This window comes from Diceros bicornis, chromosome 7 (genome assembly GCF_020826845.1).
Source record: "Diceros bicornis minor isolate mBicDic1 chromosome 7, mDicBic1.mat.cur, whole genome shotgun sequence".
Classification (NCBI taxonomy): domain Eukaryota; kingdom Metazoa; phylum Chordata; class Mammalia; order Perissodactyla; family Rhinocerotidae; genus Diceros; species Diceros bicornis.
This window is the reverse complement of record NC_080746.1, coordinates 77,931,625-77,955,025: the sequence shown is the minus strand read 5'-3', so window position 1 is coordinate 77,955,025 and position 23,401 is coordinate 77,931,625. Positions and strand designations below refer to the sequence as shown.

General features: G+C 52.7%; 1 protein-coding gene across 1 annotated transcript in view; it reads right to left on the bottom strand.

The window, feature by feature from the left end:
- SLC6A5 (solute carrier family 6 member 5) overlaps positions 1 to 23,401 on the bottom strand; it is a 51,156-nt gene that overhangs the window by 25,076 nt on the left and 2,679 nt on the right. Inside the window, exons 3-8 of the mRNA XM_058546311.1 lie at positions 21,653 to 21,791; positions 18,797 to 18,928; positions 18,298 to 18,471; positions 10,960 to 11,101; positions 8,190 to 8,322; positions 574 to 708 (exon numbers count right to left, since the gene is read on the bottom strand). Coding sequence (XP_058402294.1) covers positions 574 to 708; positions 8,190 to 8,322; positions 10,960 to 11,101; positions 18,298 to 18,471; positions 18,797 to 18,928; positions 21,653 to 21,791 — 855 coding nt within the window. The remainder of the gene's footprint in view (positions 1 to 573; positions 709 to 8,189; positions 8,323 to 10,959; positions 11,102 to 18,297; positions 18,472 to 18,796; positions 18,929 to 21,652; positions 21,792 to 23,401) is intronic.

The window sequence follows — 23,401 nt, the reverse complement described above, 5'->3', positions numbered from 1 at the left end:
AGCTACGTGTTCTTAACACACTCTGGAAAAGCAGACATTTCTCTAAGATGAGAAAACTTATTAAAGAAGCACCCCCTCATTTGGAGGTTTTGGGGTTGGGAACTTCAGAGTACAATGTGCCTGTAGAGAATACGCAAGAAAAAGTGCAAGTGCGCTGGCCCGGTGTCGGTGCGCCAGCGGGATTCAAATGTGTCTGAGCCCTTCAAATTGCAATTGCTTGTGGTTTGCCTGAGTGCTGTTATTTTCCAGCCAGCAGCATTCCATTTCCAACACACTACAGTTAGTAGCAGATAAGTGGTGAGAGGTGGCCCAGAGCCACGAAGGGGACCTCGTTCTTCACCTCTGCCTCCACTGCAGCACAGATGTGGGATGACTATTCCAGGACCCTGAAAACCCCCAGCTGCCCGCTTCTCATTCAAGATTTTCCGGGTGCGCGAGGGTCCACGAGCATTGTGACCTTGTAAAGGAAACAGTGAGCTCCCTCAGGGACGAGGTCTGACCCCACCTGCCAAACGGGCCCCATCCTCACGTGCCGTCGCCCGAGGGCGAGTCAGAACTGGATCCCCAGCTCACCGTGGCGTCCGTGAGCTTCTCCCACTTCGGCGTGATGAAGTACCAGATCCCGGCGCCGGCTCCGGGCAGGGTGACCCCTCGGATGAGGAGGATGACTAGCACGACGTACGGGAACGTGGCCGTGAAGTACACCACCTGGAAACCCCCCAGAAGCCTGGGGTGAGCAGCCCTGCCGGATGTGCCGTGCTGAAGGGGTACTGGCAGGGGCAGCGTGGCCTGCCGCCAGGACACAGCGCCTCACGGTGAGGACCCCGGGGTAGTGAGGGCTGGGGACACGGGGCGGTTGCAGGGACCAGAGGTGAGTCAGGGAGAGCCAGACATAAGGTCTGTGAGGGGACACCCAAGGCTGGGGGCAAGTCAGCCTGCCATGTGGAAGGCTGGGAGATCCCACCCGGCCAGCTGCTGAGGGGACAACTCCCTGAGGAACCACGGAGGGAGGATGGCTGCTGCCTCCCTCCTCCCTAACTCCTGCCCACCCTCTGCTGGAGGCCCCCAATTCCACTATTAGAGATTAATGCTTCCATCCTTGTCTATACAGACACCCTAGTGTCCGGTGAGGTAGAAAGACCATGATCCTAGAATTAGACACATTTAGGTTGAAACGAAGTTGCACCTCTGGCACTGAGAAGCTATGAGACCTTGCACAAGCTCTCCAGCTCTCTGAATCCCAGTTTCCGCGTCTGTAAACTGAGGATAATAGCACCTTTCTGAAAAAATAATCCTGAGGATTAAATGAGCCATGCACGTATAGCCCCTAGCATGGTGCCTGATTTATAACAGATGGTCACGAAGTGCAGTTAAGTTCAACAAACACTTACTGAGGACCTACTATGAGCTGGGCACTGTGCCAGGCATTAGATGCATAAGGATGAAGGGACCCACGACCTTGCAGACCCAGTGACAATGTCGGAATAATGGGCTAAGCAATTACATACAGGACACCATGAAGTCCAGGGGAGGGAACTGTGCCCAACCTGGGAGTTTACTGAAAGACTCATGGAGATGACACACGAGCTGGGTCTTAGAAGCCAAGTGCAACTTACAGGAGGTGAGGCGAGTGGGAAGGTGAAGGAGGGAAGCGGGCCAGGCTGGGGTGTGAGGGCAAAGCTCTAATCACTCACTATTAGGGGAGCGTGAAGTTGAGGCTAAGAGTGATGGGGGCGGGGTGCTAGAGACATAGGAGAAGAGCACATCATGGGGGGTCTGGAATGCCAGCCGGAGGATGCTCCCGGATTCTGGACGAGAGGGAGGGACTAGAGTCGAGAAACATTTGGGAAGTAACATCAGCAGAACGCCAGGACTGTGGTTGGATGGGGACGGGTGGGAGGCACTTTCCTTCCTTATCTGCCAATCAAACCTCGGGGTGGAGGGAGAAGGAATGGCTTGGGATCAGGATGTGGTAGATGGGGAAAAGAGCAGACCACGAGAGCTCAGGCTCTACAGTCCCACAAGCCCAAGTTCAAATCCCAGCTCCATCATTGACACGCTGGGGGCCACCTGGGGAAGTGAATTGACCTCTCTGAGTCTCAGTGTCCACACCTGCAAAGTGGCCATAGCAACAACATATTCCTCACAGGGCTGTCGGCAGACTACAGCGGGACACCCACTCAAAGGGGCACAGGCCTGCGGGCACCACTTCAGTCTTCCTAGGACTCACCAGTCCCAAATTTAATAATACTGACAACCTGCAGCTCACAAGCTGGTTGCATCCCAAAAGTGCCTTAGAAGGCACTTGGAAGGATGAGGTTAAGCTCCCATTCCAGCCTGCCAAACCCTCTCTGATCTGGGGAGGGATGTACGGCCAGGATCCCTTCCATTCCCACCTGCAGTCTCCCCTCCTGGGCACCTGGAACACCTGCCCCCAGGAGGGAGACAGAGACCCCGCCACACACGGGCTGCACAGACTCCAGGGCCTGGCAGGGGGTCCAGCCTGGCAGCGACTGGCAGGACTGGGATTTCAGGGGATGAGGACCCATTTGGGGACTTGTGGGGATGGGTTGGGGGAAGGTTAGGGTCAAGATTAAGATATAACTCTTGGGGTCACTTCATCTATTCAAATAAATACACACATATACACACATATGTGTACATATTTTTAGAGCACTGAATGTGTGCCAGGCACAGTTGGAAGCATTTGGGGTTTGTCAGTAAATAAGACAAAGACCCTGCCCTCGAATAGCTGACATTCAGGCCAGGGAGACGGACGACCAGCAGTAATCATAACGATACGCTTTGCAGCACCTCAGAAGGTGACAAGTGCACCAGAGAAGATCAAAAGTAGAGCAGGGTGGGGGACCATGCGCGCTGGGGAGAAAGGCTGGGAAGAAAGGCTGGGAAGATGCTGCGTTCAGATGGGTGGGCGGGGAGGCCTCGTGGGGAAGTTGGCCGGGACTTGGAGGAAGGGAGAGAGCCAACTGGACATCTGGGGGACATGCCCCACAGAGGGAACAACCGCAGTAAAGGCTCTAATAAGGGAGTGTGCCGACTTCTAGAAACAGCCAGGGGGTCACTGTGGCTGGGGGGTGGCGGGAGTGGGGCACAGGTACGAGAGGGTGTCGGGGGGTGGTGGGGGCAGATCACGTGGAGCCTTGGGGGCCTTTACTCTGTGGGAAACGGGGCGCGACTGCAGGGACTTGGGCAGAGGGGCGCGACGATCCAACACTGTAACAGGCTCACCCCATTGTGTGTCGAGAGTGTCCCGCAGGGGCGCGAGGGCAGAAGCAGGGCAGCAGGTAGGAGGCCACGGCTGCAACCCACGCAAGGGGTGGCTCCAACCCGGGTGTTCCCGTGGAGCTGGAGAAACGGTCAGATATGGGATATACTGCATATAAAGAGCCAACAGAATCTCCTGGCCGATTTAACGTGGAGTGTGTGAGAGAGAGAGGAGTCAACGGGGACCCCTAGGTTTCTGGCCTCGACAACTGGAAGAAGGGTGGGGTTGCCCTCAGCGTTATTTCTTCCTCTAAACCCAGTTACTCCTCAAGGTCAAACCCTGGTGACAGCCCAGGGGCGGGCGGGCCTCCTTTTCTCTGCACCGCCGCCTCCCCTGACCGGGGCCTCTTCCCTGCCCCCTGGACAGCAGTCTCCCCTCCCTCCCTGCCCCCTGGACAGCAGTCTCCCGTCCCTCCCTGCCCTGAAGAACCTGGATTGCCAGGGACTGTGGGGGAGGGACCCCTGCCAAGCCTGCTTCTCTCCTTCCCCCAAGCGTGGGGAAGCCTCCCCTTCCACACACAGACATTATGAAACCCAAAGGCGTTTGACATCTCAGGAGAAAATCGCCCAGTCCAGGATGGCCCGGGCTGTCCTCCCAGCTGTGTGACGGGGCTGGGGAGAGGAGATGCTACCAGTGCAGGGCCCAGACCAGTCTGACCTCCCCCTGCCTCCAAGACAGGAGAGGCAGGATGACAACTAAGGAATATCCTTTTCACCTGGGGCTGGTGGGAAGGGAGGACGGAGGGAGGCAAGGGAGAGGAGATGACCTAGAAGCAGAGCCAGCAGGAGGAAGCCCCTACACTGGCACCAGTCTAGCAGGCTGGGTCCACTGCTCCCATTCCACTGCTGGAGGCTGTTCGGACACGACCGTTTCTGGAGCCCCCTCCGTGGATCAGCTATTCGTAGTCCCACTTTGTAGAGGAGGAAAGTGAGGCTCGGGTTAAGCATCTCTGAAAGAGTTAAATATCTCACTTGAGGTCTCCCAGCTGCAGTCAAGATCCAAACGTGAAGCTCTCTAACTCCAAAGCTTCCATTCTTTCCTTCCACACCCCTTTATGGGCCACAAGATCAGAAATGTGGGAGGCGGGCCCGGGACTAGGGGGGCAAGTGAGCACCCAGAGTGCCCGAGTTAAGGAGGCTTCACTCTCGGGGGCCGACCTGTGTTGCAGGAACCTGAGGGTGGGTGCCACCCTAAATTTCACACCCCAGGCACATGCTTGCGTCCCCCAGGTCTGGCCCTGGTGTGTGGGATGACGCACTCGCTGTGTAGATGGGGATTGTGCTGAACTGAAAGGGCCCACAGTTTGGTGTATAAATAATGGGGGTGCCTCAGATGTGACTAGGTGTCCATGGCGGCTTTACGCACAGCCAGCTTCCTTGTGTGAGGGGGCTTCAGGATGCACCTGTGTCGGGACATACTGTCAGAGGAATTAAACCTGAACAGTAATGAATTACACTTGGCAGGAGTGACAATGACTAGCTGATCTGAGCCTGCTGGCCTGACACCTGGTAGCATCCTCCCCACAGCAGGAGCCCCGAGCAGGTGGGAAGGTAAGGCCCCACCAGCCTGTGCCAGCTAATTAGGTTCACTGTGTGTTGTTGCCGTAACCCTCCGGCAGAGCGGCCCCTGAGGTCGGATGGGCTGCATTTGACCTTCAGGCTGCCTGCCGATCGCCCCTTCCTCTGGAATTCTAGCTGCTCGAAGGGAGACAGGTTCATAGGAAGCAATGGGCCATTCTTGTCTCCTAGGGCTCTGAACAAGAGGGACTGTGCTCATCGTGCTGCAGGAGGAGGAGAAGGATGTCTCTGTGGCTTAGAAATGACAGTGTTCACGGAATGTCAGTCACAAAGGAGCCTGTCATAACGAAGAGCTTCAGCCGGGCATTCACCTTGGCTCCCAAACAATGCTCCGCAATTCACATCTGCACACTCCAGGGCAAGAGAATAAATCGTGATTCATTATTTCTGGTGGTGCTCCTCATTTTTAAAAAATTGATCATTGATCCCTAGTTGGAAACCTTTCTCAGTGAAGCAGAAAGATAAGTTAGCGGATCTAAAAGAGAAGCTTGCTTGCGCAAGGCTGCTCAAAAATCTCCATTCCAGAAAGCCCATATAGTCTAGCACCAAGGATTAACTTCTAAATCAATGCACAGAACTGGCGGTAACACCATCCTAAACAATCCCAGACTAAGAAAGCTAGAAAAGATCTTAAAGAATGTTTATTTTAAGCCTTGAATTTGCAGGTGTGGGAAATGAGGCCCAGATGCGTCCTGTGACTTGCCCAGCTGGCAATGACAGCTAATGACAGCAGAGACTGGTAGGCGAGCCAGGGTCCTGATCCACCTTGGGGTCTTTTATCCCCACTAGCGCAAATGAGGACTCCACAATTCTGCATTTCCGTCCATCCGTAACAGCCTCTCCGGGGGAAAGGATGTCCGGTAGTGGAAAGAGTCTAGGCTTTAAAGGGAGACAGACCCGGGTTCAGATCCCACCACTGCCACTCGAAAGGTGCATGACCTCAGGCAATTTACTTGGCCTTGATGAGCCTCATTTCTCTGTCTCTAAAATGGGAGTGAACACCCTCACCTAGCAGAGTGCTGTGTAGACTGAGTGAGCTGATGCATGTGAAGCAGTCAGCACGCTGGACACAGAGGGCTCAACAAAGCTCCCTTTCTCCTCCCATTTCCCACCAGAGCCACTGCTTTCTCGAGATGTGGGAGTGGCACAACGGCCGCTCCATACATCAGGCATTCATGATCACAAAGTGAAAAGAGCTCACGCTAATTAAGAGCTGACTGTGCATCATCTCACTTAATCCTGATATCAACCCAAGTGGAAGGTACTATTATCCTCAATTTACAGAGGAGGAAACTGAGGCTCCAAAGGTTAAGTAGCTTGTCCAGAGTTACACAACAAGAAAGAGATGAAGGCAGATTTGAACTCAGATTGGTCTGACTCTAGAGCCACCAGGCCATCCTTCCTCATGTCACCAACGAGGCCCTTTCTCACCCTCCTCACCTGTCATCTCCTCTCCTGCAGTCACACCTTCTGGCCCATCCTGCTGGAGACCTGTCTGCCCATCTGGATCATGGCTGAGGCTTCCCTGTCTCCATCTCTAGCTATAAGTGACGGTCCTGCCAGCATGATTTTGTTTGTTTGAGCAAATATTTGGCCACTCCTGCTAAGCGACCACTTGGCTGGGTTCCAAGCCACAGAAGGCAAGGAGTCCAGGGGACCTTGGGACCCACAGGGCATTGCTGTAAGGGTCATGTCCACATTTCCCCACCCTCCTGTGGCCTTGGGAAAACAATCAATCCAGGTTTATAATGCTCATTCAGAGCTAGCAGGCTCCCCAGGGTCACCTGATCCCAGCCTTCATTTTATAGACGGGAAAACTGAGGTGAGAGATGAAAATACCCCCCACCCCGCACCCTGCAAGCGTTCAGACAGAATAATGTTAGAGCCACAGGGTCTTGGACATCACCCAGTTCAACTGCCTTCACTTTAGAAACGAGGAAACTGAGGACTTCTGAAAGAGCTACGATAAAGAAAATTTAATTTTCACTTGTTGGCAGAAAAACAAAAACTAAGAGCAAATCAGAAGCGCAGTCAGGCTTCATGGCCCAAGCGGAGATGTCCCTCTACAGCAAACGCCATGAGAAGGCCTGGAGACTAGAACCCAGGTCTCCTGGCCCCAAGTCTGGTTCTCTCCCCACCTTGTGTGATTTAAGGAGACCAGCAGCCTCAGATAACCCTGACACACCTGCTGGAGTCACCGCTCAAGTCCCTGGGGTTCCAGATGGCGTGGAGGGCACCAGAAAGAGCTGTTATCAGAAGGCACCGTGAGCATGTCCACGTGCCCAGGGAGAAGACAGATTGTCTCTGTGGCTAATGGTGCCGGGACTGGGTGCCTGGTGGGGGGTGTGAAGCATGCCTGGGAGGTAGAGGTGGCACAGACCTGCACAGCCTTGAGGCCTGATCCTTCCGGAGCCGGTTGTGTGTGTGTAATCACAGTAAGCCCTGGCCTGGACAACTGGACCAAATCCAACTCCACAACCTGTGGTCTCAGAGTCCACCATCACATCTCAGCCCTTGGGCCTTAAAGATATTTTGGTTTTCCTCCTTAAACTCTTAGGATGATTAAATATTATTGGTTGTCATCAAAGTGATTGGTTAGCCATGTAAGGGGGTTTTTCTAAAGCAGCAGAAAGACGAGGGAAAACACTGTGACCCTCACAGCAAGGTCCAGTGTGGCCTGGGGTTTCCTGGACTCCTTGCCTTCCATGGCTCGGGACTGAACGTGGGGTGGGAGCTCCATCATCTCCGAAGGGCCAGCCAAGCGATTGCTCAGCAAGACCCCCGTCAGGACTGTCGCCCTTTAGTGCCGAGGCACGTGGGATGGAGAGTGTGAGGCTAGGGCTTGCAAGACGGGCATCAAACGCCAAGAACGTGGTGGTTGGGAGTGAGGGGAAGGAACCCTCTTCACAATTATGATCTTTTCCCAGCTTCCTGACGGGAGCAATAGTGACCTGGCAGCCAGGCCAAGAAGCAGAGCACCAGCAGCACTGAGTCTAGAGTGTCGGGAGAGTGACCGAAGGGCATCAGGGAGGTCCCAGCTGCTGAACGGAGGGGCGGCCCGATAGTGAAGGAAGGAAGCAAGTCACAGTAGCCCCACCACGCTCACGAGCCCGGGGTACGTTTCTCTCATCCAGTCCTAACACGGCCCTGAGAGAAGGATGCCAGGACCCCCTTACAGACAGGAGCGAAGTCGCTCGCCCGAGGCCCTCCAGCCACTCAGGCCAGATCAGAATTACGCCCATGGCTCCTGACCCTCGTCCCAGAGCCACGACACACCCATCCCTGGGTGTCCCAGAGCCTTCTCTTCGATAAACACAAGTTCTTACTTTTCCTGAAGTCTTGATGCCTTTCGCCAGGGACGCATACACAATCACCCAAGCCAGGAAGAGGCAGAAGGCTAGTGGCCACCGGATCTCCCCAGGATGTTCAATCCCAGCAGAAATCTTCAGCACGAAGTACCTAAGAGTTGAAAAGAGAGAGGAGGGAGGAAAAGGAGGGGGACAGAGTGACTGTCTGCAGAGCCAGGAGCCTTGAACAACCCTGGCACCCCCACCCTCCCCGTGAGAGATGTGATCAGAGCAGGTCGTGAGGGATTCATTCGCTGATCTGGGCTCCCGCCCACAGCTGTCCGCGGAGAGGCCAACCGGATTTCCTTTGTTCTTAGTTGTGTGCCGGGAGACCACTCTCGGCCCTGGGCAGGCTTTGTACAAGACCCCGCCAGCTCCGCCGTCGTCCGGGGCAGCCCCAGGAGAAGTGCTACAAATCCAGCAGCCTTGGAGGCCCCGGCACAGCCGCCACCCGGCACCACGAGGTTGATGTCTTTACACAAGCTCACATCACCAACAGAAACTCTAAACTGTCAAGGATGGTTTTTGTGCGTTTCTGTCTTGTTCCACTCCTCTATGAGAATGTATTCCAGTACGTTTCTATAATTTCAAATTTAAAAAATCAGTACAGAGTCATTATACTGAATGAGCAAAAACGCTGCTCTGCATTTTAGCTCAAGTTGCGTGGGGCATGTCCCGAGCTGAGGCCGGCTGAAATGTACAGCAGAGCTGCCTTCAGGACAGACACCCAGGCGGAAGCAGAGGGGGCCGCTGGGCATCTGCAGCGGCTGCCGACAACCCGTGCATGCGCTCAAGAAGTCACGGCCGGCCCGGCGACCCGCATCCCAGGGGCAGCCTCACCCTGGGACAGGAGGCAGGGACAGGGACAGCAAGTCTCCAGAGACTCAGACAGTCCCTTCAACTCTGCAACAGTCCAGTCACACGTCCCGGAGGAGAGTGCTGTGTGTGTAGGTTGGTGGTTTTCTGTGACCTGAACAAAGGGCCAACCAGAATGCAGACTCTACAGGACGGGAGAAGTGACAGCCCAGACGTTCTGACCTGCTGAGGAAAGTGAAGGTGGCATGCCCACTCCTGGGCCAGCCGGCAACGCTGCCCCCTCCCCAGCTAGCGGGTGACCGCGTGAGAGGCCGTTTGCGGCGCGGTCAAGCTTGTCAAACAGGGCTGGCCACGCTCTGTGTGACAGAGCCTCCTTCAGTCCCAACCCCTGGGCCCACCTGGGCCCAAGAGCAGAGTCAAAGTGACCAAGGATGGGACTGACCTGGGCTCCCAATCCTTAGGGACCGTATTCCCCAACGATGGAAAGGACTTTCTCTGTATCCCCACCCCCGTAAATGGATAGAGCACTGAGTCCACAATACCACCACACTGGCCATCTCCACGACTCCAGGCTTTAAAAGGGATCTTGGACAGGTCCCAAGAAGCTCCTAATAACACTTCCTCTTGGAAATTAAGACTGTCCCAGAGGACGAGCAAAGACTCTCAAAAGCAGGTTCACAAATCATTTCACCGTGTACCTAACTACAGGATTATGTGACCAGATTTCCTCTGTGCACAGGCCAGACTCAGCTCCCCAGTGCTCAGGGGAAATCAAGCCCCCTGCCACTGCTCCTACGTTCTCTTCAAGAGGGGTTATTTCATCATTCAGCCTGATTCTCCTTCTGTTCTGCAGGGACAACCATGCGCCCTCTGAGTCTGTACAGGAGAGAAAGCCTGCAATAGGAACTAATAGTAACGGGGAGAACCAGTGGGGGTCTTAGCAAGCGCTTCTTGTTATCTAAGTGAAAGCCCCAAACCAGAGGCCCACTGACATATGCATTTTATTTGGCCCCAGTGTTTTATTTGAATTAGTTTGCTAACATTTAAAATAGGAGAGACACATAAAAATTCGGATTTTATATCCCACTTCTCTTGTAAGATGGAAGCTCTGGCAGTACGGGCTCCACCCCCACAAGGCAGGGATCAGTTGCAGCTGAGCAGCAGCAGCCTCCCTTACACACAGCACACAGCCTCTCAGTTTGCCACAGTCACCACCATTCTCTATCGTCTCACTCGTTCGTATTTCACTCATTTGCTGGCAGGCAGGCAAACCTCCCTGCCAAGCCCCTGAGCACATTTGAGTTCACAACCCCCAGCTAAGGCTTAATTAGAGAACATTATTTATCCTCTGTTGAACTCCATCTACATTTACCTCCCTTAAGAAATACTTCCATAAACTTTATTAAATCTTCCTACGATGGCTGAGGATTTCTTATATCCCTAAACCTCAATCCTGAATGTGTGGCAAAATGGATGTAGAAAGTACAAAAGCAAGGCAAAACTGTTAAAAAAAAAAAAAAAGAAGAAGAAGAAGAAGAAAAATTAGTTTTTCTTTAAACTAAGTCATTGACCATGACTTGTTTTCTTAATTTTGCCTCTCTCTCCTTCTCAAGTGCAGAAGGGAAAAATAAAATAAAATCAAAACAAAAACCAGTTAACCGAAGGTCTGCTTAGATCACATGGGATGAAGGTTTGCAATGTTTTTGTCACCGACAGCAGCACCACTTCTATTCCTACCCGCATTCAGGCGACTCTCCTCTCCAGACCCACGAGGCACACTAATCTGCTCTCAGAAACCAAACTACGGGACAAGTCTTCCTCCCTGATCACTCAGAGAGAGGCAACCCACCCCTCGGGCCACCCACACCCCCAGTCTGCAAGTTGAATGTTCATTAACTCCCTGGGTTTCTCTTAGAAATTACAAATATCTCACTTGAAATACTCCTCGCTCCCGCTGACGAAAGTCCTGTTGATTGGGCTGGTGAAGTTCACCAGCGTCAGGTTGGGGTAGGCGGCCATGCAGAAGGTCGAGTTCTTGATCTGTATTTTGGGATGGTCACTGATGACACAGGAATCTGTTTCAGAGAGGACGGAATGGAAACACTGTGAAATCTGTACAGAAAATATACACACATCTCCTCTCTAGCAATTTAAAAACAAAAGCCAAAAATATTTGCCAGATCTTGGAGAGGAACTTTGGGAAAGTGTTCACTGAGCAAAGCTGGGGGGAGGTGACCCACAGAATGGCGGGTCCCCACCCCGGAGCCATGGGCCCACAGCAGTGACATCAGTGGCGCTGCTGTCAGTGGCTCGTTATGGTGCACTTCCTGTGCGCCGGGAGCTACAACCACCTGCAACGCACCCTCTCAGTTAATGCTCACTACAGCCTATGCAGTGGCTACTGTAACCTCCATATTTAAAATGAGGGAAAAGGCTCAAAGAGGTTACGTAACTCTCTCCAAATCACACAGCTAATGAGGAAGAGAATTAGGATTCAAACCCAGATCCTTGTGACTCCACAGAAAATAAATGGCTTGTAGAAATGAGTTTAATCAGACATAAGCAGACCTCCTGAAGGGTCCCTAGTAAGCTCACTGTGAACCCACTGCCCACACCACAGCGACATACCCTAAGTACTCTAAGATACGTGCACCTGTGCTGTCCGCACACTCAGGTGGGTCAGTGGAGGCAGCGGGCACGCCATGTGCTGGAGAGCCTGCAGCCGGACCTCACACAGAGGTTCCCAAGGTGGGGGGGGGGGTGAACGTTGCCCCTGGGGACACTGGGCAACGTCTGGAGATATTTTACTGTCATATCTGGGGAACAGGGTGCTCCTGGCATCTGGGGGGCAGAGGCCAGGATGCTGCTAAACATCCTACAACACACAGGACAGCCCCCAACAGATAATAAATGTCAGTAGTGCTGAGCTGAGAAAGCCTGACCCAGGCTGGGACGGGGCAAGGGAAGCAGCAGTGTGAGTCTTAGTAGGTCAGGCACTGTGCTGGACACTTTATGATCTTGTGAAGTCCTCACAAAACCTGGGAGGTGCATGTTATTATCCTCACTTTAAATTAGAAGCTGAAGGCTTTCTTGAATACGAACCATATATTACAACGCCTCTCTGATACTGACCACCTGACAGTGATTTTAGAGTCCACCAGGACTAATACCAAACAATACTATTTTATAAAGGAGTGAAAGGTAGTAACAACAACTAACACTGATATGGCACTTACCATGTACTTTATATGTACTTTAAAGCACTTTAAGTGCTTTATATGCATTAACTGATTTAAACCTCACATCACCCCTGTGAGGTAGATATTGCTATTATCTCCATGTTACAGATAAAGAAACGGGCACAGAGAGGCACAGTTGCTTGCCAAGGTCACACAGCAGAACCAGGGGGCAAACAGGCACTTTCTCTCTGGAGGCCATGCTCTGCACCACTCTACTGTGAAGTAGAGAGCAGGGGTCATAAACTCCAACACCTTCAGAAGCCAGGCTGGTGAAACAAATGAGAAGGGCACAAAATGGAGGGTAATAAAGAGTGGTGGAGACTGTGACAAACCAGAAGTGCTCCAGCCAATCAGTGCCATGCTTTTCCAGGTGTTCTGGCAATAGAGGAAGAAAATCTGGATATTTACACAAAATCTCTCCATTTTAAAATGTTGGAAATAAGGTCGAATTGTTTTTAAATATTGTGGACCAAAAAAAGCATACACAGCCTAGATCTGGTGCAAGGACTCCTGATTTATGCCCTCTGCGGAACAGCAAAGTGGGTAAGACTAGGGGTTCAGGAGGTCCCCTAGCCCTGGGAGTTTAGATGAGTTCCTTTATCCATTCAAGCCTCCGTTTTCTGATAATAGTTGTGTCTAGTTCACAAGGTTATTGCGAGAACCAAATTGAGATCACGAATGAAAAAATATCCTACAACACCTAGCACACTGGACTCAGTAAATTTTAGCCATAACTCAGTCGTTATTGTTATACCTTTTTATGGGGTGAGCATCTCTAGTCCTCAGCATCATCTCCCACAACCCATCAGCCAGCCATAAATTTCCCACTGCCTCCCACACATCCCCTAGAACACCTCATAATATTAGAGAAAAATTAAAACAAAGTTATAAGAATCTCTCCCCTCTGATTAGTTCTTTAGATCAGGGTTTTCCAACAGCGGTACTACTGGCATTTTGGACCAGATAATTCTCTGTTGGGGGGCTGTCCTGTGCATTGCAGGTGTTTAGCAGCATCCCTGGCCTCTGCCTACCAGATGCCAGGAGCATCCATCCTCTAGTTGTAACCATCAAAAATGTCCATAAACGTGGCCAGGGGTCTCTCGCAAAATCTTCTGGGGCTGAGAACCACTGCTTTTAGAGTCCTCAAAAGACCTTCTTATTCAATGTTACCTTCTTCAGTCTAATCAAATATCAGAGAGTTTCAGGGGGATTCCGACCTGATAACTATCAAATATTTACCGAGGGAGCACTTGCTTCCCCCAGCAGAGGCCTGAATGAAGACAGTTAAAGCACCATCCACGTCCCTTTTCTGTAAGCAAGCACAGAAGCGATTTCTGGCGCCCCTGCCAAAACGTCCGTCCATCCTCTCAGACAAGAGATCGCTAACACGCGGGCAAATGCCACATCGCTCGCTTCCGGAACTGCCCCTGGGAAGCAGGCGGGCCGCGTCCCTAGGGGGCGTCTCCGGCGGTCTCTGCATCACTGCTCGCCGCGGCGGTACCAGGTCACCCGTTCCCGCGGCCCCGCGGCCTCCGGCCTCCTGCAATATCCCGTCCCACCACTGGGCGGCAGAGGCGTGCTTCGCAGCGGTCAGCGCCGTCAGGGGCCCGCGGAGGGGTGATGCGCCGCGCGCAGAGGGGGCGCCGCCACCCCGAACAACGAACAGCCACAGCCATCGCGCTCGACTGGAAGCTGTTCTAACGGGATTCTCTTTACTCGGGCAATTATTAATAAATGAAAGCACACGAAAGACTAGGGAGAAGCGGGATCATTTAATTAAAGTTCTAATGAAAATTAAGCCGTTCCAGAAATAGAAATGGTATTTACGTTGTTCCCAATTTAAATGACCCAGCTAGCTCCCAATCTCACAGAACAGTCGCTGGTCTCACTTGGCGGGGCATGGATTAGCCGTTCTCCATTACAGACACCGGGAGGGTGGAGTCCCCCTAAGAAGGCAGTCTCCCTTACAACCTACGCCTTAAAAACCTGCTGCAAACAGCCTCCACCGTGGACAGAGCCAGCGCTGGTGGCGGGCTGGGGCAGGTACCCGGCCCTGGCACCTGCGTGATGAGGTAGAGGTCCCAGGCAGTATGTCCCCAGCAATGCGGAGAGGGCCGGGGGCTGAACACCTCCCTGCTGTGACAGTAGGTCAGAATGGCGGGCCATCTCTCCCCTCTCTCTCGGGTCCAGTTGCCTGCTATCACAGAGGCAGGTGGTTATGGGGTTGTGAGGGAGAGGGTGAGCCTGGAAGGTTACTTGTGGAACACTGCACTAGGAGGACTTTTTCTGTTTCCTAAATAAGCCTCTCTCTGCATGGCCAACAGGGAGAGAGCCTGGGACATCCACTGTCTGGTCTCCAGACTTGTCCATCAGAGCAGTGGGGCTATAAAGTCTCCTATGTCTCTGCAACTCAGACCACCATCACCTTTTCTAAGTCACCCCAGGACCCCAAAGGACCAATACTTCCACCAGGGCTAGGCTGGCCCCAGAAAAGGAACCGCTCACATGCAGATAACACAGAGAAGAACAGACGGAAGGGCTGCACAAAGACAGAGTGGGGACCGACACCTCGCTTGTTAACAAACGAACAAATGTAAAGCACTCGCTGAGAGTCAGATAAGATCTTCCCAGCCCATCTATATGCTCCCAGGGAGTAATCAGAGTGAAAAACGTCCATTGTCTCTCTCTGCTCAGAGCTTGCATAGTTTTTATGGCTTGTACCAGGCGACTCGGAGCTTAGCAGTGTAACGTCTTTGCTCTGCCTTTAGTGTTTCCCGAGTTACTGTGAGCCACACTGGAAACTCCACAAAGCCAGGGGCACCCCACCCACATGCCTGGCCTGATCAACAGGCTCAGCTTGCTTCAAAAAAAAAAAAATACACATACACACATATATATGTGTATACATATTCATATGTATATACTCGACTATAAAATAAACACATGTCCATGATAAAAAGTGTAGGAAAGAAAGAATGGCCCCAAATCTGCCAGTTAACATTTTGTGTATCACCTTTCTATATGTTTTCTATCCATGCACATATGGTTAGTAAAAATAAAAGTATACTATAAATCCATATCCTGCTTTTACATTTAACATGATATGGTGAGGATTTCCCCATGTTTTATGAATATTCATTTTTAATGACTATAGAATACTTCATCCTATGGATGCACTATAATTTATTTGAACCATGGAATTATTCAACAATTACTTGAATTTCTGTGACACGTTTAAGTGTGTCTAGTGTTTTCCAAGACTGTAATTGTGGCTGCTATAAACAATCATGTTGAGTCCTCACCTGCAGCTCTGATTTCCCCCTTAATATCCATCCCCAGAACTGGAATTACCAAGTCAAACTACGGGTCAGACAAGCTTTCTTTTTACTGCACCGGATCTCAGCTACCAACAGTTAGGGACCACCTTGACAATGTCACTCTGCCCAGACTGATGGAGTAGAACCTGCTGGACCAAGGATTCTTCAGGAACCCTGGATGAGCAGAGAATTAGGGATCACAAGACCCAAATCCCAGCGCTGGTTCTGCCCTGTGACTTACAGTCTGACACTTCCTCTCTCGGAGTCCACTTTCTCACCTGCAAAATACTGATCATGTCTCCGGCCCCTTGGAACTCACAGGCTCTTATTAGGAACATAAACAGCATTTATGAAGCTGCTTTGTAGATCGGGGAGCATTTAGCATGATGGTCAGGACCGTGGCCTGGGGAGTCAGGCAAAATCGGGTTCAGATCCTGGGTCCACCACAGAGCTAGCTCTACGACCTTGAGCTCCAGGTTCTTCATCTGTAAAACGGAAATCATAACAGGAGCCATCTGTCGGCTTGTCCATCCTAACACCGGTAATTTGAGTAACAGGGTTTAACCCGGTGCTCGGTGTGGAGTAAGTGATGCTCGCCGTTATTATTAAGTGTTGAGGTGCTGCACGAATACTAGTGGATATTGCTCAAGAGGAGAATGGTGCTTCTGACGACTACCCCTCCTGGAGGACAGCTGCAGGACACTGATCACAGTGACCCGGTGGTCCCTGAGGGAGGTCCCCAGGGAAGCTTCCCACGGAGCCGGAATCAAGGCACCAACCCTCCTGCAGCAGGCACGCCCTTGAAAAGTGACTCCCCTCCCAGGCCCCATCTGGAAAGAACAAGCAAGGCTCTGGGATGACCTTGAAGTACCTCCATTCCAGACCCCACATCCTGGAAGATGCACTTGGCCTAACAGGGCGACCACTGGGAAGCCATCCTGCCAGCTGACTGTTGGCTGCGAGTCTGTGAACCTCCCACTTGGGCGTCCCTCAGACAGCAGCTCTGCAGAGGGGAGCACAGGGCTGGTAGGCACTGCAGGGCAAAGAAGGTGGGCAATCCATTCCAAAAATGGTTAAGGGCAGCCTAACAAAGGGATGTGGGCCAACTCCAACCTAGGGGTTCCTACCCTTGAGGGCACCTGGGGATCTCTAAAAATACAGATTCCTAGGCTCCATCCCCAGATCATCCAATTTAATTGGTCCAGGGTTAACCCTAAGTGATGTTTTGATTTGTTAGTTCCCTGGCTGATTCTAACGAGGAGCAGCTCAGGCTGAGAACCACTGCTCTAACCCAAGAATCCATCAACATGGAGATTGTGAAGATGAGGACACTGGGGCCCAGAGAGGCTAAGGGACACCTGTTCTTGGTCATACCATTAGTGAGCCACACCCCCGGGAACCTCCACAAACCCCCACCTCCATTCCTCAGCACCTCCAGGTGCACAGGGCTTGAATTTGATGGGCACGTGTCTCTGGTTTTAGCTCTTCTTCAGTATTATTCAAAGCCTCTCTAGGTGGAGGTTTGTCATGGTGTGTAACACACGTGTTTGTAAAAAATTCTCCAGTGTGAATTACTGCCTTTAGGCACATGCATCTCTCTGGGGGTGTGGGAGCGAAGAATTCATCTTTCTCTCTTAACACACTCAAAGGGTCCCAGTTCTGCAATGTGCAGGCTGTGAGGGCAAAAGAGCTGATGTGGGGGACCTACACAAGAGCCAGTCATCCAGAGATCACAGGATTCTGACCTCAGCACAGATCCAGCCTAAGGGGAATAACAGATCGGCCAGGGGAAAAAGGAACTACCTGCTTATTGGTGCCCATTAAAATGACCAGCACCTTCAAGGGTGACTGATACCAGCACCTTCTATTGGGAGAGTTTTATGCTCTCCCAACTGCTGTCACATCCTCATTTCTGTCCTTCCTACAGCAATCCTTACAGTAGGAAGGATGAAGAATATTGTCATTATTCCTAATTTTCAAGTGAGGAAACCTGAGATCCAGAGAGAAGTTGCCTGCCGCAGACACACATACCTTCAGGGCAGAGATGTCTTACAGACCAGAAAGCCTTGCTCACAAATCTGCCCTGCTCCTCCTCACATTCACTCTCCTGCACAACAAGCTGACAGCTTCCTCCAAGTCCTCAAGTCCCCATGGACTTCAGGTCTGAAACGGGTCTTCCTCCAGGAACACTGCCTGACTCCCAGGCCGATGTCCCCTCCTCTAGGTACAACACAATGCACGTTTCCATCAGAGGGCTTCGGTTAAAGGGTCTCTGCTCATATTTACCTCGTGCACCGAGCAGTATTTTGTGAAGCGTGGACCCAGGATCACAGGTATCCCTCTCTTAGACTCTAGGACCTCACTGCTTTTCAAATTGTACTGTGCACACAAGCCACCTGGGGACCTTGCTAAAATGCAAATTTCTAAACCCCACCCAAATCTAATAAATCAGAGTATCTGGTGGGCCTATAAACCTGCATTTTAACAAACACTACAGCTATTCATGAGCAAACAAAAATTTGATTACCCCTCCTCTGGGCCATGAGCTCCTTAAATGTTAGAATTAAGTACATTTGGTGTTTGTTTTCATCTCTGTGACCCCAGCACTTAGCACAGGGCCTGGCAAACACAATCTGTGCTTCATTAATCTTTATTGAATGAATGAATGAATGAATGAATGGATAGTACACCTAGTGTAGGTATATCCAAACTTACCTAATAAGAGTTTGGTTTTATCTTTGCATTCTGGCGTGTTCCAAGGGTTGTTGCAGGAGCCCCAGGGCAGTACAGACACAAAGGAGGCAAACAGGTAGAACAGGGTGTAGCAAATAATTACGTTGTAGTATATGGCTATTAGGACGGAGATGATCAGCATCGCGATGCCACAGCCTGTGGAAGCAAATGTCCAGGGATTCGGTCCCTCCCAAGTCCTATGGAATTCTCACAGTTGGGCACAGGGCAGGGACCTGGGTCTTGGCTCTCTTTTACACATGGATACACTAAGAGTGGAGTGGACTCTGTCTTCCAGGGGCATTGAGGCATTCTGCCAGGACAGGAACAATGCCAGAGGTGATCTGGGGCCCCAGAGGTGAAATTGATCAAATAAAGAAGGAAGGAGTGAATTCTCCTGATCACAAGAGCAGGTCTCCCTCCTGGGGCCGCGTGGTGAGAGGGCAGGGAGGGCTGGGAGGGCTGGGAGGCAGGGTGGACTCACCTTGTAGGGCTGGGATGGCCTTCCACACAGACACCGGCCCTTGGCTGGCAAACTGGCCCAGTGACACCTCTAGGAAGAAGATGGGCAGCCCAGCCAGAGCCAGCATCATCAGGTAGGGGATGAGGAAGGCGCCTTGGAAAGAGAGAGTGGGAAGTGAGAGCCCGGGGGGGCCAAGGCCGGCTCAGGCCCACCTTCACCCTCTGGGTGGGAGCTGGCTCCCTCTCCTTTCCAGGAAGCTTTTGACATTCCAGCTCAACCACAGGCACCCGGGACATTTCAGAGGCCTCCTCTAAACAGTGCAGGGACACCCTGCAAATACCCTCCTTTTTTCCATTCCCCACTAGGTGGGTTGGTAGGGGCTGTGTGCTGGTTGGGTTTTATTCTTTTCTTTTTCTCACTATGGTACATTAATGTCCCAAAAGTAAGCCCTCCCAGTGTTCGACAAATCCTCTCCTTTGACTCCCTACAGCAGGCAGATTTGGTGAAATCTCATCGGCACCTCCACCCTCCAAGGACAGAGGTTCAGCTCGACAGGAGCCCTCCCTTGCAATAACCGAATCACCTGCACACCTGCCAACCCTGCTCTGCCCAACAGGTGGCCAGGACATCCCTCTCCCCACCACCTTGGCCATCACACACTTCTCAAGTGTGAAGCCCCTTCCATCCTTCTCAACTCAAATGCTTCCTCCTCTGAGAAGCCTCCCGTCTCTGTCCTCCCACAGTACCTTTCCCAGGCACTGAGCACTTGACAACATTTACATGGATGTCTTATCCAGACTGTGAGGCCCTGAGTCTGTTGACCCTTCACCTCTTTATTCCCCAGGATGCCCGGCCTAGGGCAATAGTAGCTGGTAGGTCTCTACAGACTTGCCGAGGGTTCTCTGGGGTGCTTTCCCTTCAAGGATTCTTGGAGGTCGTTTGGGAGGGCCTTGGAGAATAGCCATGGTTTTTGACAAGGTTTGGACCAGGAAGCCCTGTTGCATGGGTCAGAGCCAATTCAGGTAGCCTAGTAGAGATGCCAGAGCCCAGAACACTGCTCACCAGAAGGAATGCTGACCTTTCTCTAGCCTACTCTTTCCGCTGGCCCTTCTTCCAACTTCCTGTCGGGAGGAAGAGCCTTTCCTGCCCCAGAGGGGAGGAGGGGGCGCTCTCCAGGCGAGGAAGGCCAGCAGCAGCCCTGGGCTGCTGACGAGAATAGTGGGGGTCCTGCTTTGTCGCCTCCTGACACCGTTTTCGAGAAAGACGCAGTTCGTGCGATCCTTCTCTTCCGCTCCCGCTCCGGGGAAGGAGGCGGAGAGCTCCCCGCCCCGCGCTGAGGGCTGAGGGCTGAAGGCTGCGGGGCCGGAGCCGCAGTGCGGAAAAGGCTGCCTCCCCCTCCCCGCGCCCGGCTCCGCGCCGCCGGGAACCGCCGCGCGCGCACGCGGCCCCGCGCCTCGCAGATCCTGGGCGTGCAAAGGCCTGGCGCTTTCTCCCGCCAGACTCCCTTGGCTGGAACTCCCTCCCCGCTCCGATCTTGTGTACCCACCCCCTTCCTGTCACTGGAAACCTTATTATAGCACCTCTGCCCGCTTCCCGCACCCTGCTCTAGAGACTCCCGGCGGGAAACCGAGCGGAAACTCAGCTGGGGTGCCTATATTTGTGTAGCCAGCACACGTTCTTCTGTTTCCAGGGCACCCTGATTGCAAACGCTCTGCGATCCTCATAAGTACTTGTCAACGTGTCCTAAGTTTGAATTGAGCGGAGGGGTGTCACATTTTTTCCGTTTTAATTGTCCTGTGGTGCAGCACCTGTCAGTCCCTGTGCACCAAACTCCGCGAGGAGCGGACCCAAGACACACACACACACACACACACACACACACACACACACAACCTTAAGCTGTCTAACCTGACGGAAGAAGGGGTGCATTTGGTCTCTTTGGTCCAGTTGAGAAACTGTGAGAGGGAGCCCTAAGTGAAATTCCCATTCCAGAGGACGCCTCTCAGTTAGCCACGGTGGGGCCAGCGGCTGGTCCCTCTGCGCCTGAACGTCAGGAGGGCAAGCAAAGGGGACCTTAAATGCGTCATGTCCCCCCATGGTGGGTACAGAAGAGGCACATTGCATCCGAGAGGCCTGGCAGCTGGTGCACGCCTAACTGGCGTCCTCCCCATTTCAAAAACGGGGTTCCTTCAAAGAGCAGCTTCTTCTACCCAGTTAGGACAAATGAAATGAAAACTGTTTTTGCTAAACGATTTTGCTAACGTCACAATATGCCCTGCTTGTGCCCAAGAGGATGTATGTGTGTGGGTACATCTGAGAGGTTTTCAGAGCACAACCCCCAGCCCCTCTCCACTCGAGGCCCCTGGTTCCCCTGCATTTTGCATTCTGCACCACCCAGAGCCCATTCCCAAGGTCTCCTGTGCGGATTCAGGTTTCCAGGTTATAATCTTAAAACGTCCTTAATTCGGTGTCCACGACCACACAGCTACTGGCTCTCAAGTCGTTTAGGTGCGCAGAGTGCAGCCAGTACCTGAATACTTGTTGGCTAAATTAGAGTCTGACCTTTCCTAGGTCAATGCTCACTTGGCTCAGAACCCAGCCCCCAAGCTGGGCCAGGGTGGAGGGAGTGGGAATCATGAGGGCTCGCCCCTCCCCTGAGCTCCATCTCACTATAAAAGTCCCCTGGATCTAGTGTCAAAAGGTCCCAGTCGCTCCTGCCCTCTGGCTCCGCACTGATGCCCACAGAGGATGGGGCTGGAGTGTGAGCAACCTGCCCTGAGCCTCTCCTGCTGGCCCGGTCCTGGGGCTCTGAGTCCCCCCCAAACCGCCAGTGCCCGCCCCACCGAGCCGCAGGCTGAAAGAGCGGAAAAGCCATACCTCCCCCGTTCTGGAAGGCCAGGTAGGGAAACCTCCAGACATTGCCCAGCCCCACTGCGTACCCCACCATGGACAGGATGAAGTCCAGTTTGCTGGACCAGTTCCCTCGGGCCTTATTCTCATCCCCTTGCTTGTCCTCCTGGGGGCGGAAAAGCACATTGTTGGATAACAGCCCCAGTCTGTCGCAAGCAGGCCCCATTCCACCTCTCCCCCCAGCTGAGGGTCCTTCCCAGCAAGCAGGACCCCACTTTTCAACTGAGGATGCATCGGCAAGCAGGACCCCAATTCTGAAGAGAAGATGCATCTACAAGCAGGGCCCTCACCCCCTCAACCCTGCCCTGAGAGTCGTTCAGCAAGCGGGCTCCCAATTCTGATCCGAAGATCCATCTTAAACAGACCCCTGAACCCCTCTTTCCCAAATCCTGCAGTCAGGGCACACCAGCAAGCAGCTTTCCGCAAACCTTGAACCTGTCGGTTGATTGCAAGCAGGTCCCTCCATCCCCAACCCCCGACCAAGAGTTCATTTGGCAAGCAGGCCCCCAATATCATGCCTAGAGTCCCCAGCAAGCAGGTTCCTAACCGACTCTCCCTCCCCCAAACCCTCGATGCCTCCTTCCTCAGCCTCTCCTCCCTCTGGAGTCTGTGCTAAGGCCAGAAAGAGAGCTGCAATGCCTGAAGCCAGCCAGAGCCCCTCCCTCACTTTCTCTGCCAAAGCCTTCAGGTAGGACCCGCCTGGTGGCTAATTTAACGGGGGCACCTTTCAGCACTGGGGCAAGGGATATGGGCAGGGGGGAGATGGGGGGGTGAAACAAGAGGGAGAAGGGAGAAAGTAGATGTAGTAAGAGACAGGACTTCTAAAACCTTGAGTTCCGCTCTAAACTTGACTACTAACCAGCTGGATATCCCCAGGCAAGCCACTTGCTCTCTCTGAGCCTCTGTATCCCCATCTGCAAAATGAGGGGCTTAGAATAACTGTCCCCTGAGGCACCCTCCAGCTCCAGCAGTCTATGGATCTTTGGGGCTCACCTCTTCAAGCTCACACTAAGATGCTTTCTTGGGGCAGTACCTGGTTCTGGAATGCCTTACTGAAGAAGAAGGTGAGGATGAAGCCACCTCAAATAAATCTGGAAAATGTTCAGGACACCTGGACACCACACAAAGCTTCCAGGGACCCAAGCCACCGCACAGCTTCCACCTCCTCAGTCACCCTCCACCCCCTATTTCAGCAACCTTCCATGGCCCACACTGTCCCACAGGCCGTGGAAGATAAAGAAGCTGCTCTCAGGATGGGGAGGAAGTCTCGTGGGGGAGAGGAGGGCCGAGGTAGGTGTCAGAAAGGCAACAATAAGATAGATGGGCAGAGCCGAAAATAGGCAAATGCAGGGTTTGATCTACACTGAGCATCTTTGACATTCCCCTGCACCTCCCCTACACATACCACCTCCAGCCCCACCCCCACCATCCAATTCTTCCAGGGCTAGAGAGGGTGGGAGTTCCTGCTCCTTCTGCCGCAGTGCGGAGGTTAAGCGAGGCACTGAAACACATTTTCTTCCTCCACCTGGAGTCACAATGGGGCACACGCTGTCACAGGCAGTTAATACACACAGCCAGATGCTCCAGAAATGGACCCCAAAAGCAGGGGCGAGTGGGAAAGCCTAAATTTATGTTCATTTCTAGTTATTTTAAAAGCCGAGCTCCTGCCGTGTGTGCCTGTGGATAAGTGTGTGTGTGAGTGTGTGTGAGAAGCAC